Source organism: Orcinus orca, chromosome 1, assembly GCF_937001465.1.
Source record: "Orcinus orca chromosome 1, mOrcOrc1.1, whole genome shotgun sequence".
Classification (NCBI taxonomy): Eukaryota; Metazoa; Chordata; class Mammalia; order Artiodactyla; family Delphinidae; genus Orcinus; species Orcinus orca.
Window position 1 is genome coordinate 106,848,341 of NC_064559.1, and position 22,453 is coordinate 106,870,793.

The window sequence follows — 22,453 nt, forward strand, 5'->3', positions numbered from 1 at the left end:
TAAATTACCCTTGAGCCACCCAGAATGCAGAGGGCCCCTGTGATGAAGGTCAGCCAACTTATCCTTTCAGAGACAGAAATAACCACTTCCCAGACTTCTGGTATTTTACATCCAGCCTTAGCATGTAAGCTGCAAGAAGAAGGGGGTCCAGTCTGATCTAGTGTATAGGAAATAAGAAAGTGGGAGTGAAAGCACTGATGGAGATAAATTTCTCAAGCCTAAATCGAAGTATAGGCCTATTTAAAAGCAGATCAGAGTTGCAAAGGCAGAGATTTTCCTACCTCAAATGCAGAAAATTAATTGCTAGAAGTGCTGAATGTTAAATAGGAAATCCAATGTCCAAACATGTTTCAATTATAGAATTATGAAAAGTAGCATTTTCCTAATAAAAAGCGCTGTAAGCAAAGATACCAGAATCAACCAGACCTTCATGTTCCAACGCCTGCTTAACCTCTCTAGCTTCAGCTCCCACATCTATAAAATGGGGAGAAATGCCATCTCTGGTTGTAACTATGCGTTAGTAAACAGGACTCTCTGCTAACTCACCACAAGTTCAAAGAGAAATAAATGTCCTTGCTTCCTTTAGGCTGAGAGTTAATACTGAGCAGAATAATTGCAAATAAGCTTTAAAGGGGTATCTTTTAAATGCAATATAACTGGGGTAAATGGGCGTTTTGTCCTACTTGAAGGCTACACTTTAACCATGTGGGAGAGGAGAAACAAAATAAAGAATTTAAAAATTTTGAGACCAAATCACTATTTTTCTTGGATGCTACTTCCCTTCTCCAAATGTTCACAGCCATGGCAGGCAAATACAATCAATGCTTGCATTTTGTTAAATCAAATTACAGGGTAAGAGAAAACAAAACAAAACAGACTAATTAATTTGCTTTCCTCTCCTAACCTTCAATCTTAAAGGTAGCCCCTAAATAGTTCAAGTTCTCTTTGTCTTGAGTTGTTTGTTCAGGGAAGTTGTATAAGTTTCATATATGATTTATCTGACTTTTATTCAGCTTTCCCATATGCTAGAAACAAGAAAATGTCCATGTAAAAGGGGAGGAGAATTAGTAATGCCTTTTCCAGCATTTAACAATGTGGCAGGCTGAATAAGGGCTCTCCAAAGAAGTCCACAGTCCTAATCTCTGGAACCTGTGACTTTGCCACTTTCATGGCAAAAGGGACTTTCAGATGTGATTAAGGATTTTGAGACAGTGAGATTATCCTGGAGTACCCCATTGGGCCCAATGTCACCACAAGGGTCCTTGTGAGAGATACACAGGAGAGTCAGAATGAGAGAGGAGGAGGTGGGATGAAGGAACAGAGGCTGGAGTGATGCCATTGCTGGAAAGGGACCATGAACCAAGGGATGTGGACAGCCTCTTTAAGCTAGAAAAAGACAAGGAATGGATTCTTCCCTAGAGCCTCCAGGAGAAACACAGTCCTGCTGACACCTTGATTTTTGCCTAGAAGACCAATTTTCAGACTTCTGACCTCCAGTATTGCAAGATAATAAGTTTGTGTTGTTTTAAGCCACTAAAATTGTGGTAATTTGTCATAGCAGCAAAAGGAAACTAATACAAACGGGGATTCTGAAACACTCACACTGCTCTAGGGAGTTGCTAGTCCAGATACATGAATGCTAAACATTTAGAGCAGCAGAAGCTGTTTGCCTGTTGATACTAGACTAACGAAGCGAGCAAATCACCTTCATCATCAGGTTCCTCATCACCTCCATGAGTATATTCCTTGGACAACTCTTTCCTGATTCATGGATATCAGTTCAGTTAAGGACCAAACTAGCTCATTAATTTGCTATTCCAGAAAAAACCATGCTCTCTCCAAATGATTTAACCAAAGAGACTGACAACAGTCAGGCAACATCCCTGGGAAAAAATACTCCCATTGACTTGTAGAGGGCAGATGATATCCAGCTGGGAGTAGGAGATATTTTAAGTTTGAGAACTCAAATACTCAGCACCCTGTCCTTTGTGGGTAGACTGAGCAAGATAAAGGATATGGAGGCTCATGTGAAGAACCCCTCAGAGAGGGGAATTTCCAGAACTGCCAAGAATGAAATTTGGGGATAGAATCATAGTCTTAAACTTATTCATAAGCTTAATCACAGTCAGGATAAGTAGCTGGGTTCAGAAGCAACTCAGAAACCAAGTCACCTACAAGACTCAATTCAAGTGAAGCAGCTAAGAGAATAGGTTTTGGAATTAGATAGTTCCAGGCTATATTTCTCCCTCAGCTGTGTGTGTTACCTGGTCAAATTTTAAATCTAAACTTCAATTTTCTTGTCTTAAAAATGACTATAATAACATTTACTTCAGACCTCATAGGGTTGTGAGCATTAGGTGAAATAAAGTACACAAAGGGATTAACACAAAAGCTAACAAATGCAAGCTTTATATAAGTGGTAGCTTTAGAGTTAATTTTTATTCTTTGAATCCTCCAGGTTGTGCTTCTCCACTGTGCTCCCAGAACTGCCAATGCATATGTCTGCCTTAGCCTCTATTAGAATTATAGACAACAAAGTCAAACCCTCAAAGGCAGAAACCATCTCTCTCATTCATTGTTTTACTCTTAGCATTCGGCACAGTGCCTCACCTGTATTGGGCTCACATTTAAAATAAATGTTTATGAACTGATCTTAGCTTCCAGTTAGGAAGTATCTGAGACATCAGTTACGATATATGATTACAGGATTTTTCCATCTGTGACCCACTGGGTGGTGAAATAATTGAGTCACACAAGCATTTTTTTTTTAAAGGAAAAGAATAGGGTGGGGAAAGATCAGAGTACAAAACACATAGTAAGGTTAACTATTGTTACATGACACATTTGTTTCAGTTACGTATGGGAGTGTACTTGGTTGTAATGTAAATACATTTCTTATTGAGGGTAGGGATAGAAAAAAATTGTGAACACAATGACTCTTCTACTTCAGCAACATTTGTTATTTTCTGTCTTTTTCACTTCAGCCATTCTTTTTTTTTTTAAATTTATTTTTAGCCATGTTGGGTCTTCGTTGCCGCGTGCAGGATTTCTCTAGTTGCGGTGAGCAGGGGCTACTCTTCGTTGAGGTGCGCGGGCTTCTCATTGCGGTGGCTTCTCTTGTTGTGGAGCATGGGCTGTAGGCACGTGGGCTTCAGTACTTGTAGCACATGGTCTCAGTAGTTGTGGCACACGGGCTTAGTTGCTCCACGGCACGTGGGATCCTCCTGGACCAGGGCTCGAACCCTGTCCCCTGCATTGGCAGGTGGATTCTTAACTACTGCACCACCAGGGAGGTCCCCATTTCAGCCATTCTGATAAGTACATAGTGGAATAGCATTGTGGTTCTAATCTACATTTCCCTAATGACCAGTGATGTGGAGCACCTTTACGCTTTATCTCAGCCCTTTGAATATCCTCTTCATAACCACTTTAGAAAATTATTTGAAAGTATCTACAAAAGATGAACATGCATTTCCTATTACCTAGAAATTCTGTGTATTTACCCAAAAGAAATGTGTGCATATGGTCACCAAAAGACATGTACAGGAATGTTCATAGCAATACTATTCATAATAGCCCCAGATGCTCATTAACAACAGAATGGATAAATACATTTGATATATCTACACACAATAGAATCCTATATAGAAGCAAGAATGAATGAACTACAACTACACACAATGTGGAAGATTTGCACAACATAAGATTGAATGAAAGAAGCCAGATAAGAAAAAGTACACAGTGGATAATTTCACTTACATAAAGTTCAAAACCAGACAAAACTAATCTATTGTGTTAAAAGTTAGCATAATGGTTATCCTTGGCATCATGAGGGCTTCAGGGGTGCTGGTTCTTGATCTTAGTGCTCATTACATGGGTATGCTCAGTTTGTGAAATTAATTGAACTATACACATATGATTTGTGATTTTTCCTTATTTCTGAATTTGTCTGAAATGGCTATATCTAAAGTTCAAACAAGTTAATAAATAATACTTTGTTTTAAGTGTGAAAAACATGGATAGAGAGCAAGAATCCCTGATACACTCACCCTCATTACCATCAAGTGGTCACCTAGTGTTTGCTTGAATAATTATAGGCAAGGTCAGGAACCTATTTGCTGTCCAGGCAGGTCACTTGTTAGAAAGCTTTTCCTTTACAGTAAGCCATAACTTGCATCTTCACAACTTGCTCCAGTTTGTTGCACTGTCCTCCTAAGAGATTCCAAATCGATCTAATTGATCTAATCCCTCTACCACCAGCTGCTCTTCAAATATTTGAAGGGAGCTACCATGTCCATGTCCCCACCCCAAGTCTTTACTTCTCCAGACTAAAAAGCCCCAGGTCCTTTGGCCACCCCTCAAGTGCGGTTCTCAGTCCCCTCGTGTCTCTTGATTGCACTCCTTTTATCTAGTGATGCTCGGAACAGAGCACTAGCCTCTAGGAGAGGCCTGTGAAGAGCAGAAAAGAGCAAAAAGTAAATCTAGATAGTGAACTTCTTATCAATACCCTCTAATCTTCAATATGTCCTTTCTTCCAAGTTCACATTATACGGTTCTCTCCTGTTGAACAATCAGCTAAGATCTGCCAGGTCTTTTCCAAGGTACTGTTAAGCCCCACATTTACCTTCTGTGTTAGTACAGTCTGCCCTCTGTTAGGACTCAGAACACGTATCTGGCCCCGCTCCAGTTCTCCAAAGCTAAATCTTGGAGATGGAGGCCTACCTGTTACAGAAACACCTCTGAATAGCCTTTCCATCACCCTTCCCCCTTAAAAACAAAAATGAAGTCTTTGTCTCAAGACATCATCTCTTATCCTTGAATAAGCCCCATTTTAAAGTATATTGGGGGTGGGGGGAAGCAACGGGGCATGGAGGAAACACAATTCCACTGTGCATCTCCAAAATCTGACCTAAAAGCAACTGTCACCCCGACCTCGACAAAGCCTGAGCAATGACGGGCACCCTGGTTTGTTTCTTTCTCCTTTCCTCTCCCAGCATCAGTTCCAACTGGAAACTCTGGAGATGAGCATTGCAGGCTCTGCTCACTCAGTCCATTGCCTTTGTGTGACTAGTAGAGGTTGAGTAGGAAAACGTGTCAGGGTGAGAAGGAATCTGATATTTTTCAAGATAGCTGACATCAAAGGTATCTCTAAAGAAAGACCTGGGGGAATCCCCTCTCATCTGTGGAACAGTTATAAGACAGAGAAACATTTCTACAAAAACTTCCAGGCAGCCTCACTGGATATCCTTAACATCAAGACTAGGTGGAAGGGAGATTCATTAAGCAGGAAAACACCAGAGAACAGAACATGTACAGCAGGACCAAGAGAAGCAGGCCGGGAATTAGGGAGGGGAGGCAATCGAAAGAGAAGCTTTCAAAGGCCCCTAGTGGCGAGGGGCGACCTCTCCAAAAGGGCGCAAGGGCAGGGGTGGGGTGGAGGGACACTAAATCCGGAACGCGGCGGGGGTCGGGGGGAAGAAGCAGCTCACCTACCTTGTCCACGTCTGCTCCATTTTCCAGGCGCTGTCCTTACTCGCGGGGCGCTCCTCACCCGGGAGTGGAAGGAGCCTGGGAAAATGAGAAGCCTGGCCCACGATTCTCCAGCGCAAGGAACCTTTCCTCCCCAGCCCCCTCTTTCTGTGTCGGAGAAGAGAGAGCTCTGCTCCCCGCTTCTTTAGAAAACCGATTTGACGTGGCCAAACATCCAGCTAACGGTGCTACGGACTGTTCTCAGTAGGAAGCTGGACGTAGAGCGGAGCGGTGCGCGGAGCTGTTTTGGGAGCTGGGGCCAGAGGCAGCCCGCGGTGTGCGCACACACTCCCAGGCTGAGACACGACTGGCTGGCACGAGTTGCTCTGCACCAGCTGAGCTGTCAACCGCGAGGGGAGGCGGGGCTCCCCACAGCCAGTGTGCTGGGGCCGAGCCGGCCCAGGTTGCACGCCGCCGCCTGAACACACCCTTCCTTCTTCCCTGCCTGGATGATGCTGGCAGAGGAGCAGAGAGCTTAGAGGCCTCCTTACCCAGCCCTCTGTCCCTCGCCTGTCCCACTGAGAGGCTTTGGAAAAAACCAGCCAACTGTAGGGAAAATTTGGAGAGGAAGTCCTTTTGTGTGCCTGCATCACCCCACCCACAGGTAACCCCAGAGCCAGAGCTGGAGTCTAGGAAGGTTTTAGGTGCAATCGTGGGTGAATGCAGATGCAGACACTAAATGATCACAGGACATGATGTTATTTTCTTAGAGATCTGATATGTTAGTGTCACCACTGATGGGGAGACCAAGAACCTTCCTCGGTAAGGGAAGCATCCTTACAAAACCTTGCAGCCTTATTAGCTGCCTCCATCTCAGACATCCTGCTTTTATGGTATTCTCTCTCCCTGGGTTTCAATTTCCTAAGCACAGAGGCTACTGGGCTCTTCCACTAGCTTCAAGAGGGCAGAGGGTTCCTGAACTTCCCAGAATGCAAGAAAAGCTTCAAGACAGTAGCCATCAGGACCTAGGATCTTCCCTATAACTGTTCTAAGATCATGGAAAAGGGCTCTTTGGGGATGGTGCTGCCTGAGACCCTGTATCATCTATTTATGTAACAAAGTTTAGACATGTCAGACATTCTATAATTAAAGCGCTTACAGCCTTCAAGCTCCTTTTTAGCTCTAAAATAAAAACTTTTTATTAAGTGACATAATCACTGTTATTATTAGCATTACCACTGACCTTTTTTTTTTAATTTGCAGAAAGCTTTATAGTGCCCACATGTGGCAATGTTGACATAGTTGTATTCGTTTCACAGATGATAAATTTGAGAACAAAAACGCTGAAGGTCTCTGTTAAGGCTCTGATACAGGCCGTCTTCTACATGGTGTGGCCCCGGAGACATGTCCTCTGAAGAAAAGACCAACAAGCCTTCTCTAGAATGAATTGGTTCTCTCAGGTATCCTAAGAGGTTAACTCAGGAAGGACCCTAGCATGCCTAAGTATTGCTGAGACTGTGGGGAGCCTGTATTCTTGGGGCACACTATCATTCTGCCTCCCATCTCTTGGGTTAGTTCCCCTAATTATCAGTACAGAATAAGGGTTGGGAGGGCAGGGTAACGCTAAAACATTTGAGAGTTCAGAAGAAATGTCTGAAAGGCCCCTAGGCTAGAACCCCCCCAACCTCAACACAACTAGTACCTAAGACCACACTGCTCCTGAGCTTAGAACGTTTCCAGGAAATGTTTTAAGGTCCAGATTGACCTGATTGACAAGGTCAAGCCTGTCCAGATTGACAAGGCTCACAGGTCTCTTCTCTAGAAAAAAATCTCCTGCTGCCTCTGAAGCCAAAAAAGAAAGAAAGAAAAAAAAGGGGGAGTAGGGAGAGTCAGAGTTCCATCTTCCATACCAAAGTTGGTACTATATTTAGTTTTGTTTCAAATCAAATTATGGGCTACTGAGTTTGAAGAGGAACTCTGTCTACAGCCAGACATGTGCTGCATTGAAGAAATTATAGCACTAACTAGATAAACTGTGGAGTCCCAGAAGCTAGGCTAGAAAATATGCTTATTCATTTTTAAAATAACTTGTTTACTAAGTTCATAACACATTCATTGTAAAAGACTTGAAAATTACAGAAAAGTATATAGAAAGTAAATTACCCATAATACCCAGAGATAATCAATGTTAAAAGTTTAATTTCTTTCCAGTCTTTTGAAAATATATCATTTAACCCAAATGCTGACTCTCTCTTACACATATAAGAGTATATTATTGAAAAAAGAAATTTTTTTTGTTTTTAAAATTAAATGCATTGTCAAAAGAACTAACTTTTTGTCTTATGTTTTAAAAGAAAATATTCACCCACATATCTACTCCTCTAGCACAACAGTTTAAATTTCTCCATATTCCCTACAATTATTATCCATATATATTACATACCTATTTGTATAGTTACAATTACGTACAGCTTAGACATGTTTATATCCTCTTTTTCATTTATTAGATATTTGTCCATATTGTTAGAGAATGTTCATATTTATTATTCTAATGATTGTATATTATATAAATCAATGTAACCATAGTTTACTTAATAATATTCTATTACTGCATAGTTATACTGTTTCTAATATTAGACTCTCATAAACAATGCCTTAATGAAGTTTTCCTACCTTCATTATTTTAGTCTTTTGAATTATTTCCCTAGTATAACTTCTTAAGGTATAGGAATTTTAGGATAAAAGGACCTTCTAATTTTAACATATTGCACAGCTTCAAGAGCACTAGGATTTATCATTTTAATTTTTCCTTATTTAATAGATAACAAATAATAGTAATAAGGTATTTTAGATATCTGTCTATATCTATCTATATAGTATATAAATAATTTAATGTCATCTCATTTTACTTTATATTTCTCAGAATACTAACTAGTAAGTAGTATTCCTCTTGTATATGCTTACTTGAAAACCATTATCTGTAGTAGCTAGTCATGAAATTCTGCTGTGTTGAGTCATTGTATTGGTCATCTTTTTGCTGAAACAATGCTGCTTAACAAAGAGCTCCCAAATATCAGCATTGTACAACAAACATCCAGTTCGACTCAAGGATCTGTGGTTCAGGTATGGCTTGGTTGGGCATGGGTTCAAGTCTGCTTCATGTAGCTCTCATTCCAGGACCCCCACTGAAGAAGCAGTGGATACCTGGGGAATATTCTTCTCATGGTAGAGTACAGGAGTGTAAGAGAGTTGGCAGAGACTGTGATGTCTCTTAAAATCTCTGCTCAGAATGCATACATTGTCCCTTCTGCCATATTCCATTCCCCAAAGTAAGTCACATGGCCAAGTCCAGAGTCCTTGGTGCAGAAAAGTACACTCTGCCCACAGAGTACAGAAGGGGTGAGTATTTTGGAACAACAATAAAATCTACCAGTTACTGTCAATTTCCACTGTTGTACTGATACTTGAAAACAATATTTGTCAAGATGAAGTTTTCATCAGCTGGGGTCTCTGAGTGACTCTGATGATCAGTGTTCCTGCTGGCCCAAACTGAACATGTGGAATGAGCAAGAAATACATTTTTGTTGTATTTCAAAATGTATACAATTTGTTGTATTAAGTTACTGAGATTTGGAGACTATTTATTACTGCAGCATAATGTGGTCTATCCTGACACACTTTTTAAAATTTTTTTCATTTTATTTTATTTTTTTAACTCATTTTGAGACCAAGGCAGAGAGAAGACTATAGATCCCATGGATCATTATGGTAGAAAGTCACACATCTTCCTTTTTGCATATCTTTCCCAGTTTTCTGGATTAGAACTCAAAGAATCTGGATAGATAATGTTGTTAAATTAAACCAGTTAACGTTATTCTTTCCTGAGTACACTGCTTTTGCAATGGTCAATTGATTGTGCTTCAGGAAATGTCTAAATTGATGATAAGGGACAAAAAATAGGACAGTATCTCTGTCTTCATACTCAGCTCCAAATACTCCAGTGGTACTTTTACCTTCCACTTATTTAGTTTTTTGAATTTCCTTTCCCTTCCTTCTCCCCAGCTGGACTCTGGGTAAAAAGGACTATTGCTCTTTTTTTTTTTTAATTTAATTAATTAATTTTTGGCTGCGTTGTGTCTTCGTTGCTGTGTGCAGGCTTTCTCTAGTTGCAGCGAGTGGGGGCTACTCTTTGTTGCGGTGCATGGGCTTCTCATTGCAGTGGCTTCTCTTGTTGCAGAGCACAGGCTCTAGGCACGTGGGCTTCAGTAGTTGTGGTGTGTGGGCTCAGTAGGTGTGGCTTGCAGGCTCTAGAGCGCAGGCTCAGTAGTTGTGACATATGGGCTTAGTTGCTCTGTGGCATGTGGGGTCTTCCTGGACCAGGGCTCAAACCCGTGTCCCTTGCATTGGCAGGCAGATTCTTTTTTTTAAATAAATTTATGTACTTATTAATTTTTTGGCTGCATTGGGTCTTCACTGCTGCATGCGGACTTTCTCTAGTTGTGTTGAGTGGGGGCTACTCTTCATTGCAGTGCGTGGGCTTCTCATTGAGGTGGCTTCTCTTGTTGTGCAGCACGGGCTCTAGGCATGCGGGCTTCAGTAGTTGTGGCAGGAGGGCTCAGTAGTTGTGGCACATGGGCTTAGTTGCTCTGCAGCATGTGGGATCTTCCTGGACCAGGGCTCAAACCCGTGTCCCCTGCATTGGCAGGCAGATTCTTAACCACTGCACCACCAGGGAAGCTCAGGACTATTGCTCTTGATATAGATTACTCCATGAACTATAAGGTAATAATAAACATAACCATGTCTAACATATTTTTGCCATATTCTCTTCTAAAAGTGTTATATATACCGATTCCTTTCATCCTCACAATAACATGATGAGATAGGCTCTAGTTAACTCTGTTTTGTAAGTGACTACTTTGGGACACAGGGAGGTAAAGTATGTTGCCTAAGTATACAGAGCTGATATCTGAAACCAGTCTAGCTCCATAACATCATGCTTAACCACTCACTATGTGCACTGCTTCCCCGATTTTGACCCCTAACAGTCACTGAGACTTAGATAGGAGGACGACGTCTGCAGCGTCTGTCGTTTCACTGCCCACTGCAGTTGGCTCAGCTGACTTGGTTAGTCAGCAGATGTCTCCTTTGTCCCTCACAGCTTCATGTCTACCTCTCTAACCCTGGGTTTAAAAAATGTCCTTTGCAGAGAGGAATCATTCTGCAGCCAAGGATAGAGTGTCTGTGGTAAAGATGGCCACAAATTCTTTCCTTCTTCTCCCATTGAGAGGTGGAATCTAATTCTCCTCCCCTTTAATCTTGGTTGGCCTTAGACTTAACTGACTATAGAATACAACAGAAGGGATGTCTGGGCCTGCCAGGGCTAATTCAAAAAAAAAAAATCCTTGCCCCTTCATGCAAGACTCTTGAAGGTACTTGCTTTTGAAGCCCTGAGCTGCCATATAACAAACTCCCATGCTAGAGAAACCATGTGGAGAAGCCCTGACACTGCATGGAGACAGGAAGGGGCCTAGTTGAGCCCTCCAGCTAGCAGTTCCCACCAAGGTGTCTGGCATATGAGTGAAGCAGTCTGGGACCTTCTAGATCAGTTCAGCCATCAGCTGGATGTAATCGAGCAGCTCCAGCTGTGGTTATATGGAGTAAATTTGCCCTGCTGGGTTACGCTAGAATTACTGATCCCTAAAACCATGAGATTTAATAAAATGTTTTTTGCGTTGAGCCATAAGTTTTGGAGTAGTTTACTAAGTAGCAATAGATAGCGGAGCCATATTGGGTACCTGTAAGTGGGTTGTTGCTATAACAAAAACCTACACAGGTGGCAGTGTCTTTGGGACCTGGATGCAGCAGAAGCTGGAAAGACCTCTAGGAGAGGGTTAGTGAATGCTGGAAGGACACTGAGGAGACTGCTAGAGAGACTGTGAAGGACAGTGAAGAAAATATTATTGGGGGCTGAAAAAAAAATGACCTGTGTTATATACTGGCAGAAATTTAGCAAAACCATTCCCCGTGGGAATGTAGAAAATAGAAAATGCACCTAATGAATCGGTAGATCTGGCAAGGAAAATTTTTAGGCAGAATTTCAAGCGTACTAACTAGTTGCTTTTAACCACATATGATAAGATAGGGATAGAAAAAGATGGGCTAAAAAAAAAAAAAAAGAACCATTCAGTTTTTAAGCAGAATTTAGAGTAAATATAACCAGGAGTTGCTAGATTCAAAAATCAAACTGCTTCTCTCATCTTCAGTTTCTCCAAATAGCAAACACTTTCAAAATAAGTAGTCTCAGGGAAAAAAAAAAATCAAATCCAAGATGTAACTATTAGACACATGGTTAAGACCTCAAGAAGGTTTAAGGTGGCACCTCATATACCATTTCAGTTAAACAAAGAGGCCAGTACGAATCTTAAGGGTGTGCCTTTCCACTAGACAAAAGAGCTTCTAAAATTTTAAGGGCCCATTATTTTACAGCAGCCTCTCAGGCAGCCCAAGGTATAGACCTTGTTTCAGAATAAAAAGTGGTATGTCTTTTGTCTAGGAGACTTGATTATAAATTAGTACAAAAGATGCCCTCAAAGTTTTTAAGCAAATTGTACCAGCAAGGACTGAAAGGGGTTAAGAGAGCATGGCATGAAAAGATACCTTTGGACCTTCAACCAGCTACTGAGGGAAAGCAGGCTGAGAAAGTTACCCAACTGCAGAAAAGGACCATTTCCTATGAAAAAAGAATGACTCAAAGAAAAAACCCCAGAGGACAGACCCCAGAAGCCTCCTCTTCACCTGAACTTGATTTAGATGATGAGATTCTGGACTTTTGAACCGACCCAGTAAAAGTTATGAAACTTCTGGGGGATTTGGGAGGAAGTAAGCAATGCATATAGTAATGTTTATGGCCAAAAGGTGCAAGAATATCATAGATTAAAGACGGTTGAAAATTCTTCGCTACTTCTCCCATTGAGAGATGGGGTCTAATTCTCCTCCCTTTGAATCTGGGCTGGTTTTAGTGACTTTCTTGACACATAGAATGTGGCGTGAGGTCATAAATTCTGAGGTTGGGTCAGCTTCCACCTAGGTCTCTTGATATACTGAGCTGCCATGAAAGAAGACTGATTACTTTGCTGTAGAGACACTGAGGAGAGGCCCCAAGACCACTTGTGAAATAGTCAATATTACCCAGCAGTCCACATGAAGGCACCAGGCATCACTTGGATTCTATGCCTGATGTGAGTGAAGTTGTTTTGGGACCTCCAGAGCAGCCTTCAGCTGAATACTACTGAGTGACCCAGTGAATGCCACATGAAGCAGACAAATTGCTCAGCTGAGACCTGTCCAAATTCCTGACCCACAAAAATCACATGATATAATAAAATGGTGTTGTTTGAAGTACGTCATTATGCAGAAATAGACAACTGGAGCAATGCCTTAAAATGTACACAATAATTCTGATACATTATTTCATTCATTCATTCAAAAATACTTACTGAGGACAGTTATGTGTCAGGCACTATTCTATATACTAGGGACACAGCAGTTAAAAAAATAACCAGCAAAGACCCTGTTTTCATGGGGTTTACAGTCTACTGGGATAGACAGACAACAAACAAAGAAATAACTACAATATGCCAGATGGTGATAAGTGCAATGAAGAGAAACCCAGCAGTGTTAAGAGAGCATCCCAGCAAGGCAACCCTCTTTTATAAATGAGGAAATGGGGCCTTAGAGAGACTAAATGATAGGTCAGTAAGAGAAACAGGTTCCCAGGTATAGTAAAACTGGAGCTTCGTGTGGTGAAAAACTGTCCAATAGAGTTCATAAATTCAAATCTGTTATCTGTATTATTAGTGCAACAGAGGAATCTAATTGGCAGAATTGAGGCTTGGATGGATGTACCTGGTTACCCAGGCCATGCAAGTAACCTGGAGAGAAAAGGTTATAAGTACTATATGAATTGAAAGATCTGCCCTTCAGTAGCTGGAGTGGGGCAGGGGCTGAGGAGATGTGTGACTCTGGGGACTATACAAAGTAAGTGGCAGCTGTGCCTCAGAGCAACAGAAATCAAAACCAGGAACAGTTTATGAGAGATTGGGAAATACCCCTTGGGATAAGCAGAAATACTTGTGATGGGGAAGGGGGCTTTGTAAAATATTTCATTTCCTAAATGAAAAGGTGGGAGTTCAAAGGTAGCTAATGCTCATGAGACTTCATTTATTCCCACAAGCTGATAAAACTCAGGGACAGTTTGGTTACCTTAGTTCACTCAATTCAACATTGGTTCAACAAATGCTTACAGAGCATGTGCTAGGCATTGTACTACATGTTTAAAATCTAATGTGGGAAGTGAGGCAGGAATTCATCAAACCAAAATACAAATCGAATTGTGTAAGTGCTACCATAAAGGTACAAAGAGGAACATAAAGGAGGGAGTGATTAATTAAATCTGATTAGAGAAGGTTTCATAAAGAAGGTAGTGTCTGAGTAGGGTCCTGAAGGATGCCAGGGCTAAAAAACTTTATCATATATTAGGATTGCAAAAGACAGTAGTTTTATTTAAAAATTTAAATTTTCATTGGTAGAAGGAGAAATGTTCCCAGTCTCCTCTGAGTGACTGCCTAGGGTCCCATTCATTTGGAAGAACTGTGCAGCAAAGCTGATGTCACTGGCTAAGGGAGACTTGGGTTCAGATAAGCCCTGTCAATTTCCAGCTTTATGATTTTGACAAGTTACTTAAACTCTCTGGTTTAGTTTCCTCACTTGTAGAATAAGTGTAATGATAATGACTACCTAATAGGGTAGTTGTGAGAACAAAATGAAATAATACAAGAAAAGTGTTTAATTCATTGCCCAGCACATTTTAAGCATTCAATAAATCATAGCTATTCTTTTGTTAATGTTTGCAAACCAGGCAGGATTCCAACCCTGTATAGAAGTTGTGAATTTTAATTTCAGTTCTGCTCCAAACTGCTCTCTCGGGCTAGGCCAGTGACCCAGATTTTCCATTTCTCAGCTCTCTGATTTATCATACGAGACCAAGGCACTGGCAAGGAAGCTGAATAAGCTGGTTCTCCCACTTCCTGGATGGAGTTCCAGGGACAAAAAAGTGGATACTTCCTCCGTCTTGTATTCCTCCCTTTATCTCAAAACTTCTCCCCCTGTCTTGAGGACTGTGTGTATTTGTGTGTGTGTGTGTGTGTGTTTATTCACACTTCACTAGTGAGCCTTGTCTGTCAGCTGTAACAAAAGCGTCAAGGAAAGAAATTATGACCAAGCTTTCAGACAGCTGGTGGTAATTTACTCATACAATCCCCTTCCTTTCAACACCCACTATTTATGTGTATCTGATGTTGGAGGAGGGGGAATCATGCAAGAAATGTGGTATGTAAATTTCTAGGAAAAAGGGGTTAGAACACTGAAGAAAGACTTGTGTGAACTACCTGGATAATTCTCCTTGCTTTGAACATAGATATTGGGCCTTAAAAATTGAAGGGACTGATGTGAGGGTTAATAAATAAATTTCTGGAACCAGAAACAATACTGGAATAAATTAACAAATAGCTTTCAAGGCATTCATGACAATTTCACCATCACTAAAACCCGAGTCATTTTCCAGGACAGGACAAGCAGCTCCAGTTCAAGGCTAAGAAGCATGTTATCAGGCAACCTAGGCCGCTTAAAAAACCCATGGAGATTATAACTAAAGGCAGTGATGATCCTGGTTTCGAGCTCAGATTGGATTCTGAATTAGGAAACATATTGCTAAGGACAAGGCAGCCATACAGCTATGGTCCCTGTCTTTGTTTCTCGTGTCATATGATCTACTAGCTTGTCCCCCAGTTGATCAAGGTGGATTTTTCTGGCTTTAAAATTCTGGCAGACAGTAAGAATCCCTGGTGTTCTGTGTCCTTGATAGATTAGGCTTTATATATGTATGTATGTATGTGTATATATATATATATATATATATATATACACATTTTTATATATATATTATGTTTCATATAGATGTATCTATATATACATTTTCATGTATATAGACCCAGCTGGCAAGGGTTCAGAAATATTGAGATACAGCCTCAGAAAGCCTTACACAATCAAGATAAAAATGTTAACGAGAAAAATCCCTCATTTGTATGTGCACTTTTGTTTCCATTTTCACGTTGTATTTATCTACAATGTGAATCCGTTTTTAAAACTTTCCATTTTGAGAAAAATTAAAAAAATTTTAAACATATGGAAGAGTTGCAAAAATAGTACAATGAAGTTCTACAAATCCTTCACTTGATTCACCAATTGTTAACATTTTGCCACATTTGTTTTCTCTCTCTCCCTCACACACAATTACTGATGAACCATATGAAAGATGCAGGCACTCCACCCCTAAATATTTCAGTGTGTATCTCCTAAGAATAACTAAAATTATTAAATTACTGTGATTATGTAAAAGAATATACTAGCTCTCCTAGGTCAGCTTTTGTCACTATTAAACAGAACCTGATTGATGTATTTGCATTGTTACTTAATTAATATCAGGAGCTCTCCCTGGTAGCTATTTGGCTTAAATCTGCACAACCAAGAGGGCTCATCAAAATAATCACTCCAAGGACAAAGGCGAAATATACAACAGAGACAAATTCCCTCTTCTACACTTGGCACTACTGGAAGTAAATTTCTTGGCAGTTTAGAACAGCTGTTTGTCCTTTCTTCCAGCTGGCAAGGGTTCAGAAATATTGAGATACAGCCTCAGAAAGACTCATACAATCAAGAAAACATTTTAATGAGAAAAATCCCTCATTTGTATATGCACTTTTGTTTTCATTTTCATCTTAGCATATAAGAAGCCAAAATACTGAGCTGTGGAGTTCAATATCGAACATCTGGCAATCCTAGACAAAAACTGAGCATACCCCAACAGTCCTTTATCCTTGCAAAGTTCACGTGAGTAGAGTGGCCATAAGAGTTAATCCCATTCTAGATCGTATCAGTTCAGTAAAAGGACAAACACACCCAACTTTAACCACTATGATTCTTTTCAACTAAAATAATCTTTAAATTAGACAAAAAGTATTTCCCATTTTTAGGCTAGGTCTGTGATATACCAATAGGTATAGAAATACTAGCTGACTCTAAATCAAAGGTTGTGATATAAAGAAAAGAATTATTGCATCTTCTATTTGTTGGCTTTGGTAAATTCTCAGGAGATAGAGGGAGGGAAAAATCAAGGCCAGAAGTTTCCTGGTACTGATGGGCTGACAACTGGTTCAAGCTTTTGATTCAACCATGAAGGAGTTCAGGGCTGGACCTAAGGTGAGGGGAGGGAGGTAGTCACCTGTGGTACAAATTTTAAAAGATGTCAGAAGCTCGGTAATCAAGACAAATGCAATATTCAAATGCAATATTTTAAAAAATAAAATTACTGCAAAAAATCCATAATGAACAAAATGTCAAAATCTTAAATAAAGACAGGATCTGCATGTGCATAATCCTGGCAGTGAGCGCCTTACTTGCTCCACTCTGGTCGGCACCCTGTTGTTCATCCCAGGTGGTGTGACAAGAGCCAAACCGGTACTCTCTAATGCTGTGTTCTGCTGACTTTGTTGGCAACAGCTCTCTGTGTGTAATGAACTGCCAGGTATCAGGTGGTACCTTTAAGACACCACAGGGCAAAAGTGACTATATGAGCCGAGGCCAGCTCTTCCAACCTCCTTCCCGAATAGTTTTAAGGCTCAAGGGAACGTTTCTGGGTTTTACAGGGCATCAGGGAGATGATAGAACAGATGAGAAGGGGAGATGGTGGAAGAGGGAAAAAAGAACAGTTTACCTCATGAGTTGCTGCTAATATAACTAGAATGGAATTTTCAAGCACCTATCCTTTTTAAGAAAACCCTGAGCCCTTACTCTCAGTTTGAGGTACCTGCTCACTCAACTCAAAAACCAAATCTGCCTCACCTTTAGTCTTTCTGTCACATGAACTGCAGTTGGCTTTGGAAATCAAAGTAGCCACGCTACCTCCTCCATAAAGGCTGTAATGAATTCCAGCTGCTTAGGAAACTTCATCAAACTGGAGCCTCTCCTTTGGCAAGAGCTGCTCACGCGTGAGTACCAGAGCTGATGGTGTGACAGTCGAAACCACCTACAGGTGCCCCTGCTGGCAGAACCTATCTTACGGACTCAGCCTTACAATGTATCTTGTTTGGCCATTAGCTGGGACATGAAAGGTCCAGGTAATCACAGTCACCAACACTCCCCCTACATATGATCCTACACCTGACTTGCTTCAACATCTATGTTACCTGCCAGGCCTTCTGTAGGCACCAGGCATTTGCATGTTCCTTCATGTGGCTTGCCTGGCTCCTAGTGGTGAGGCACTCAGGCCTTCCTTCTTCTTCTCTACCTACATCGGCCTCACAAGGACAGCCTGTCTTGCTAGTCTTGGGTCCCTTGTACAAATTTTTTTTTAAAAAAAACCTACTCTTTGGACAGGATGTTAGAGTCATAGCTCTGAACATTAACCTGGAGAGCTGAACCATTTGCCAGGTTCTTGACAGCTCCTTCACCGAGGGCCAGACTCTGCTTCCAGTTTTCTTTCATGGAAGGCAGGGCCTGACGTTTTAGCTCAGTTTCCAATAGCTTTATTTTTAGGGATTGGGCCTTGCTTCTGGTGCTCCTTGACATCCACAGAGCGAGTAGGGAACTGTCCTGAGAGGATGGGGTAAAGGGAAGGGAAGTCTTGAGGGCCAGCTGAAAAGGAGGGAGGTGAGAGTCTTTTAAGGTTTCACTGAAGCAAGGAAAAGAGAAAAGAGCTGCAGCCACTGCAGAGCTGAAGTTGAAGGCTGAGAAACACTAGCCCCTGTGTCAAACTAGAAGAGTAAAAAGAGGGTATGAAATTTAGAGATTATCAAAATTTGGCATTGCCATTGAGCCAAAATCTGCTATTTGGCTTTGGCTTTGGCAAACCCAACAACTGAATGCTAACTTCATATTGTTTCTTACATCTCTGAACTTGTGCTCATGTGGGTTCCCATAATAGCTAATCAGCATAACATGCCGGTAGTACAAATAAAGTATGCCATCTAGATTTTTGTTACTATCTGAACAATCACTCTCAGATACAAGTAAGTATTCAAGGTATTATTTGGAGTGAAAAATCTCCTTATATGATTTACATGTTGAAATTCTGGTAATCCTTCAAACATAAAATTTTAGTTATTACTTCAAGAGTGAAATGATGCAACAATGAAAAGTGATTGTGAAAGTTAATAATTTAAAAATCAATAGTTATTACTTTTATTAATAACATTAATATCACTATTAATAATTATTTAAACTGCATATATTCCCCCAGTTTCTGGCTCTCCCAAGCCCTGACCACTCTGAAAGCAGCTTTGCTAATTTATATTAGAAACTAAACTACATGTACAGCGTGGTCTCCCAATAGGTTATCTAAGGCAGAGCTCCCCAACCAGTCCCCCTCTTATGCTGCAAACAAGTTACACTGTCTACTCAGAAATCAATTCCCTCAACCCTAAGGCATCCAAGAAGACAGCCAGAGCCGGTCACTGCCAGCAATACCTTCCAGGGATGCTTGGAGAGCTGACTGAGCTAGCAGAGTCTGAGGTTCTTATTGTTCTGAAGATACGGTCAAAAATCTTTAATAGGACATACATAGCTTGGCATAATCTTTAGCCTCAGCTCTGGTTATACTCCTCCTTGATTTTTGTGCTTGATTTGTAATAGTCTCATTCTAGAGGGAAGGAAGGGAAGGAATAAATACTGTTGTTCCTCTAATTTCCAGGAGTTCAGGTAACGGATGCAGACGGTGGTAGCCAGTCTCTAAGAGGGCCCCCAATAATCCTTGGTAATCACACCCTTGGTATTGGAAAGAGATTTATTATAAGTGATTGGCTCGTGTTATTATGGAGGTTAAGAAATCCTATGATCTGCTTTTGGAAGCTGGAAACCCCAGAAATTCAATGGTGTTGTTCTAAGAGGGTCCACTGTATAAGTCCCAGTCCGAGGTCAAAAGACTAATATCCCAGCTCAGTAGTTAGGCAGAGAGAGAGAACAAATTCTCCCTTCCTCCATCTTTTTGTTCTATTTAGGTCCTCAGTGGATTGGATGGTGCCTACCCACATTGGGGAGGGCAATCTGCTTTACTCAGTCTACTAATTTCAAATGCTAATTACATCTGGAAACACCCTCACAGATTCACTTAGAAATAATGTTTAGCCAGACATCTGGGTACCTTGTGATCCAGTCAAGTTGACACATAAAATTAACCATCATAGTCCCTAAGTTTTGGGGTAATTTTCTATGCAGCAATAGATAACTGATACACAGATTCCTGAACCTTCCCTCAATCCAAGGTCATGCTGTAGAGTTAGAGATCCAGCCCTCCCACTCACAAAGAAGCTATTCTCTTTACAGTAAAGAAGGACAAGGAATTCAGAGCATTTATTTAAGGCTGCACAACTGGAAAGTAGATTTATGGTGAAAATGAAGGGAATGATAAGTAGTACTTTTGTAGGACCATTCTGTAGAATATACTGCCTAAGCATTCTCTTTCCAGATGTGCTTTAATTACTACCAAGAACATTTTTTTTTCTTTTAGAAGATATGTGAAATCCATGAAATGCCTTCTTATTGAAACAACAATAAAGCTGTACATTTTAGTTTCAATATTTAGTTGGAGATTCCAAAGTCAAGATTTATATAGCAATGAGGCAAAAAGATGTTATAGATTGGAATATTATGGAGACTAAAAGGATGCCAAAATATGGTATTGTTTCTGTTTGTATACTTGTTCATGTTGACAATTCTATTATTGGTTCCATTTTCTCTGGCGAGTGTTGTATGGTTAAATGTGGGTGTACACGAGCACACACACAGTGGAGAAAAGCCCCCCACATGTGCCCACTGTTCTGGGCAGTGAGCCCAGTTTGCTTTAAGTCTTTGTTATTTGCACAGTGTCCCAGATTCTCTTTTGAAATGTGCAATTCACCCAATTTTATTAACCTGAATATGGAGCTATCTGATGCTTTTTTGATAGACTCTCACTCATGTCTAGGTACACTTCCTTTTGTTTTAAACGGGTCATTCATTTCTCTGTGTTGACGTTCAGGCATTTTGCCATATGAATTGAAAGCAAATCCTCACAAGGTCAGATTTTAGTAATGCCGTTTATTATTTTAAAACAGATGACATTTCACGCTTGTTATGCTAATTTGGAGACCAAACCATTTTTCGTCTAAGTTCTATCAAAGGCTTTTTGTTGCTTTTGTTTGTTTTGATTTGTTTTTTAAGGAAAAGCAGATCTAGGGCCATTATAAGGAAAAAGAATTTAAAGCATACAAGATGAAGAAAAATAATGACTCTAATGCACATGAAACAAAAATTTAGTACCTGCCAATTGAGTACCACCTCTACCACTTCATAACTGTGTGATCTTGTCAAATCATTTAAGCTTTCTAAAAAAGCAGGGATAATAATAGCATCTTTCTCACAGAATTGTAGTGAGGATTAAATGAGCTTATGCTTATACATTGCTTAGGATATGTATAATGCTGGCATGTAGCCAGTACTCAATAAATGTTATTAATAATGTAAATTATACATGTAATAACAATAACAATATTAATGTTGCTGCCATGGATGTCAGTGATCAAAAATCTAAATCACGAACTCTGTTTGGAACTCCTGTGAGATCTAGTACAAATCCCCTATACTTATGAGTATGTCCTGGCAAACAAGACTGAGAGAACAAGTAACTTGAAGAAGAGGTTGCAGTGTCCTGAGGCAAACATCTCCCTGCCTGCTACACCTTCCCACCATAAACACTACCACCATCTTGTCAACATACACAACCCTCTGTGAAGGTATTTTTTACATTATCCAGGGTCTTCTCTATGGGTGTGACTGTCATTCTTTTGTCCCTTCACCTAAACACCACCACTCCCATACTGAGTGGGGATAAAACTTCAACTAAGGTTAAGCAAAAACCTCAACCAGAGGTTTCAAATACGGCTTAATACAGAGACTCCAAAAATGGAGTTTTCTCTCTCCTCTGTCAATTATTTTCTGTGCTGGTTTTATTTTCAGTGCCTGCAAGGTAACAAGTTATCTGCCAGCAGGCCCAGGCTTACATTCTTCTTCAGATTCACATCCATTAGAAGAAAGGTTGCCACTTTCAGAAGGTTCCTGAAGAATCCTGTCTGCACTAACTTGAGTCAGTGTCCATCCCTGAACTAATTCCTGAGACTGTGAGGAAAAATTACTCTCTTTCTTTTTAAACTGACATTAAAATTATTTTCTGTTTATAGACTTAATTTTTAGAGCAATTTTAGAGTTAAATTACTCTTTTTTAAAAGGCCTGTGATACCTCCTTTTTAAACTTCATTCCCCTCATCCAATACACCAATGAATCCTGTTGGCTCCACCTCCAACTCGTTCTGAATCTGTTCATTTCTTACCAGCCCCACTGCTGGCACCAAGATTTAAATCACCATCTTCTTATATCTGTACTACTTACTGGAATAGTCTTCAAAGCACCTCCCTGCTTCTGCCATTAGAAGCACTCTTTCACTCCTAAAGTTTGTTTTACAATAGCAGGATGATATTTTAAAACATTTTCCAGATCATATCATGCTCCTGCTTCAAACCCTTCCTTGGTTTCCCAATGTCCTTAAAATAAAATCAACTTTTTACTGTGGCCTACAAGGTCTCAGGTGACCTAGCCCAGCCCACCTCATCCCCCTTATCTCTTGCCATTCTCCTTTTGTTTAGCATGTTCCAGCTGCCTTGGTCTTCTTTGTGTTGCTCAAACATACCAAGCTTATTCCTACCTTAAGGGTTTTACAATTGAGGCTCTCCCATCATCTGCCTCCATTCCTTTCTAACCAATAACTCTACTTTATTTTCCTTGTAAGCCTTATTACCATTAGAAATCATTTTATTTGTATATTTATTTACTTGT

General features: G+C 40.4%; 1 protein-coding gene across 18 annotated transcripts in view; it reads right to left on the reverse strand.

Moving 5' to 3' along the window:
* PDE4DIP (phosphodiesterase 4D interacting protein) overlaps positions 1 to 22,453 on the reverse strand; it is a 288,606-nt gene that overhangs the window by 246,968 nt on the left and 19,185 nt on the right. The window contains exon 1 of one of the 18 annotated variants that reach the window (XM_033436836.2): positions 5,494 to 5,830. The exons of the other annotated variants lie outside the window; for them this stretch is intronic. Coding sequence (XP_033292727.2) covers positions 5,494 to 5,513 — 20 coding nt within the window. The 5' untranslated portion in view covers positions 5,514 to 5,830. Of the gene's footprint in view, positions 1 to 5,493; positions 5,831 to 22,453 lie in introns of those variants that run through there. 18 annotated transcript variants of the gene reach the window in all.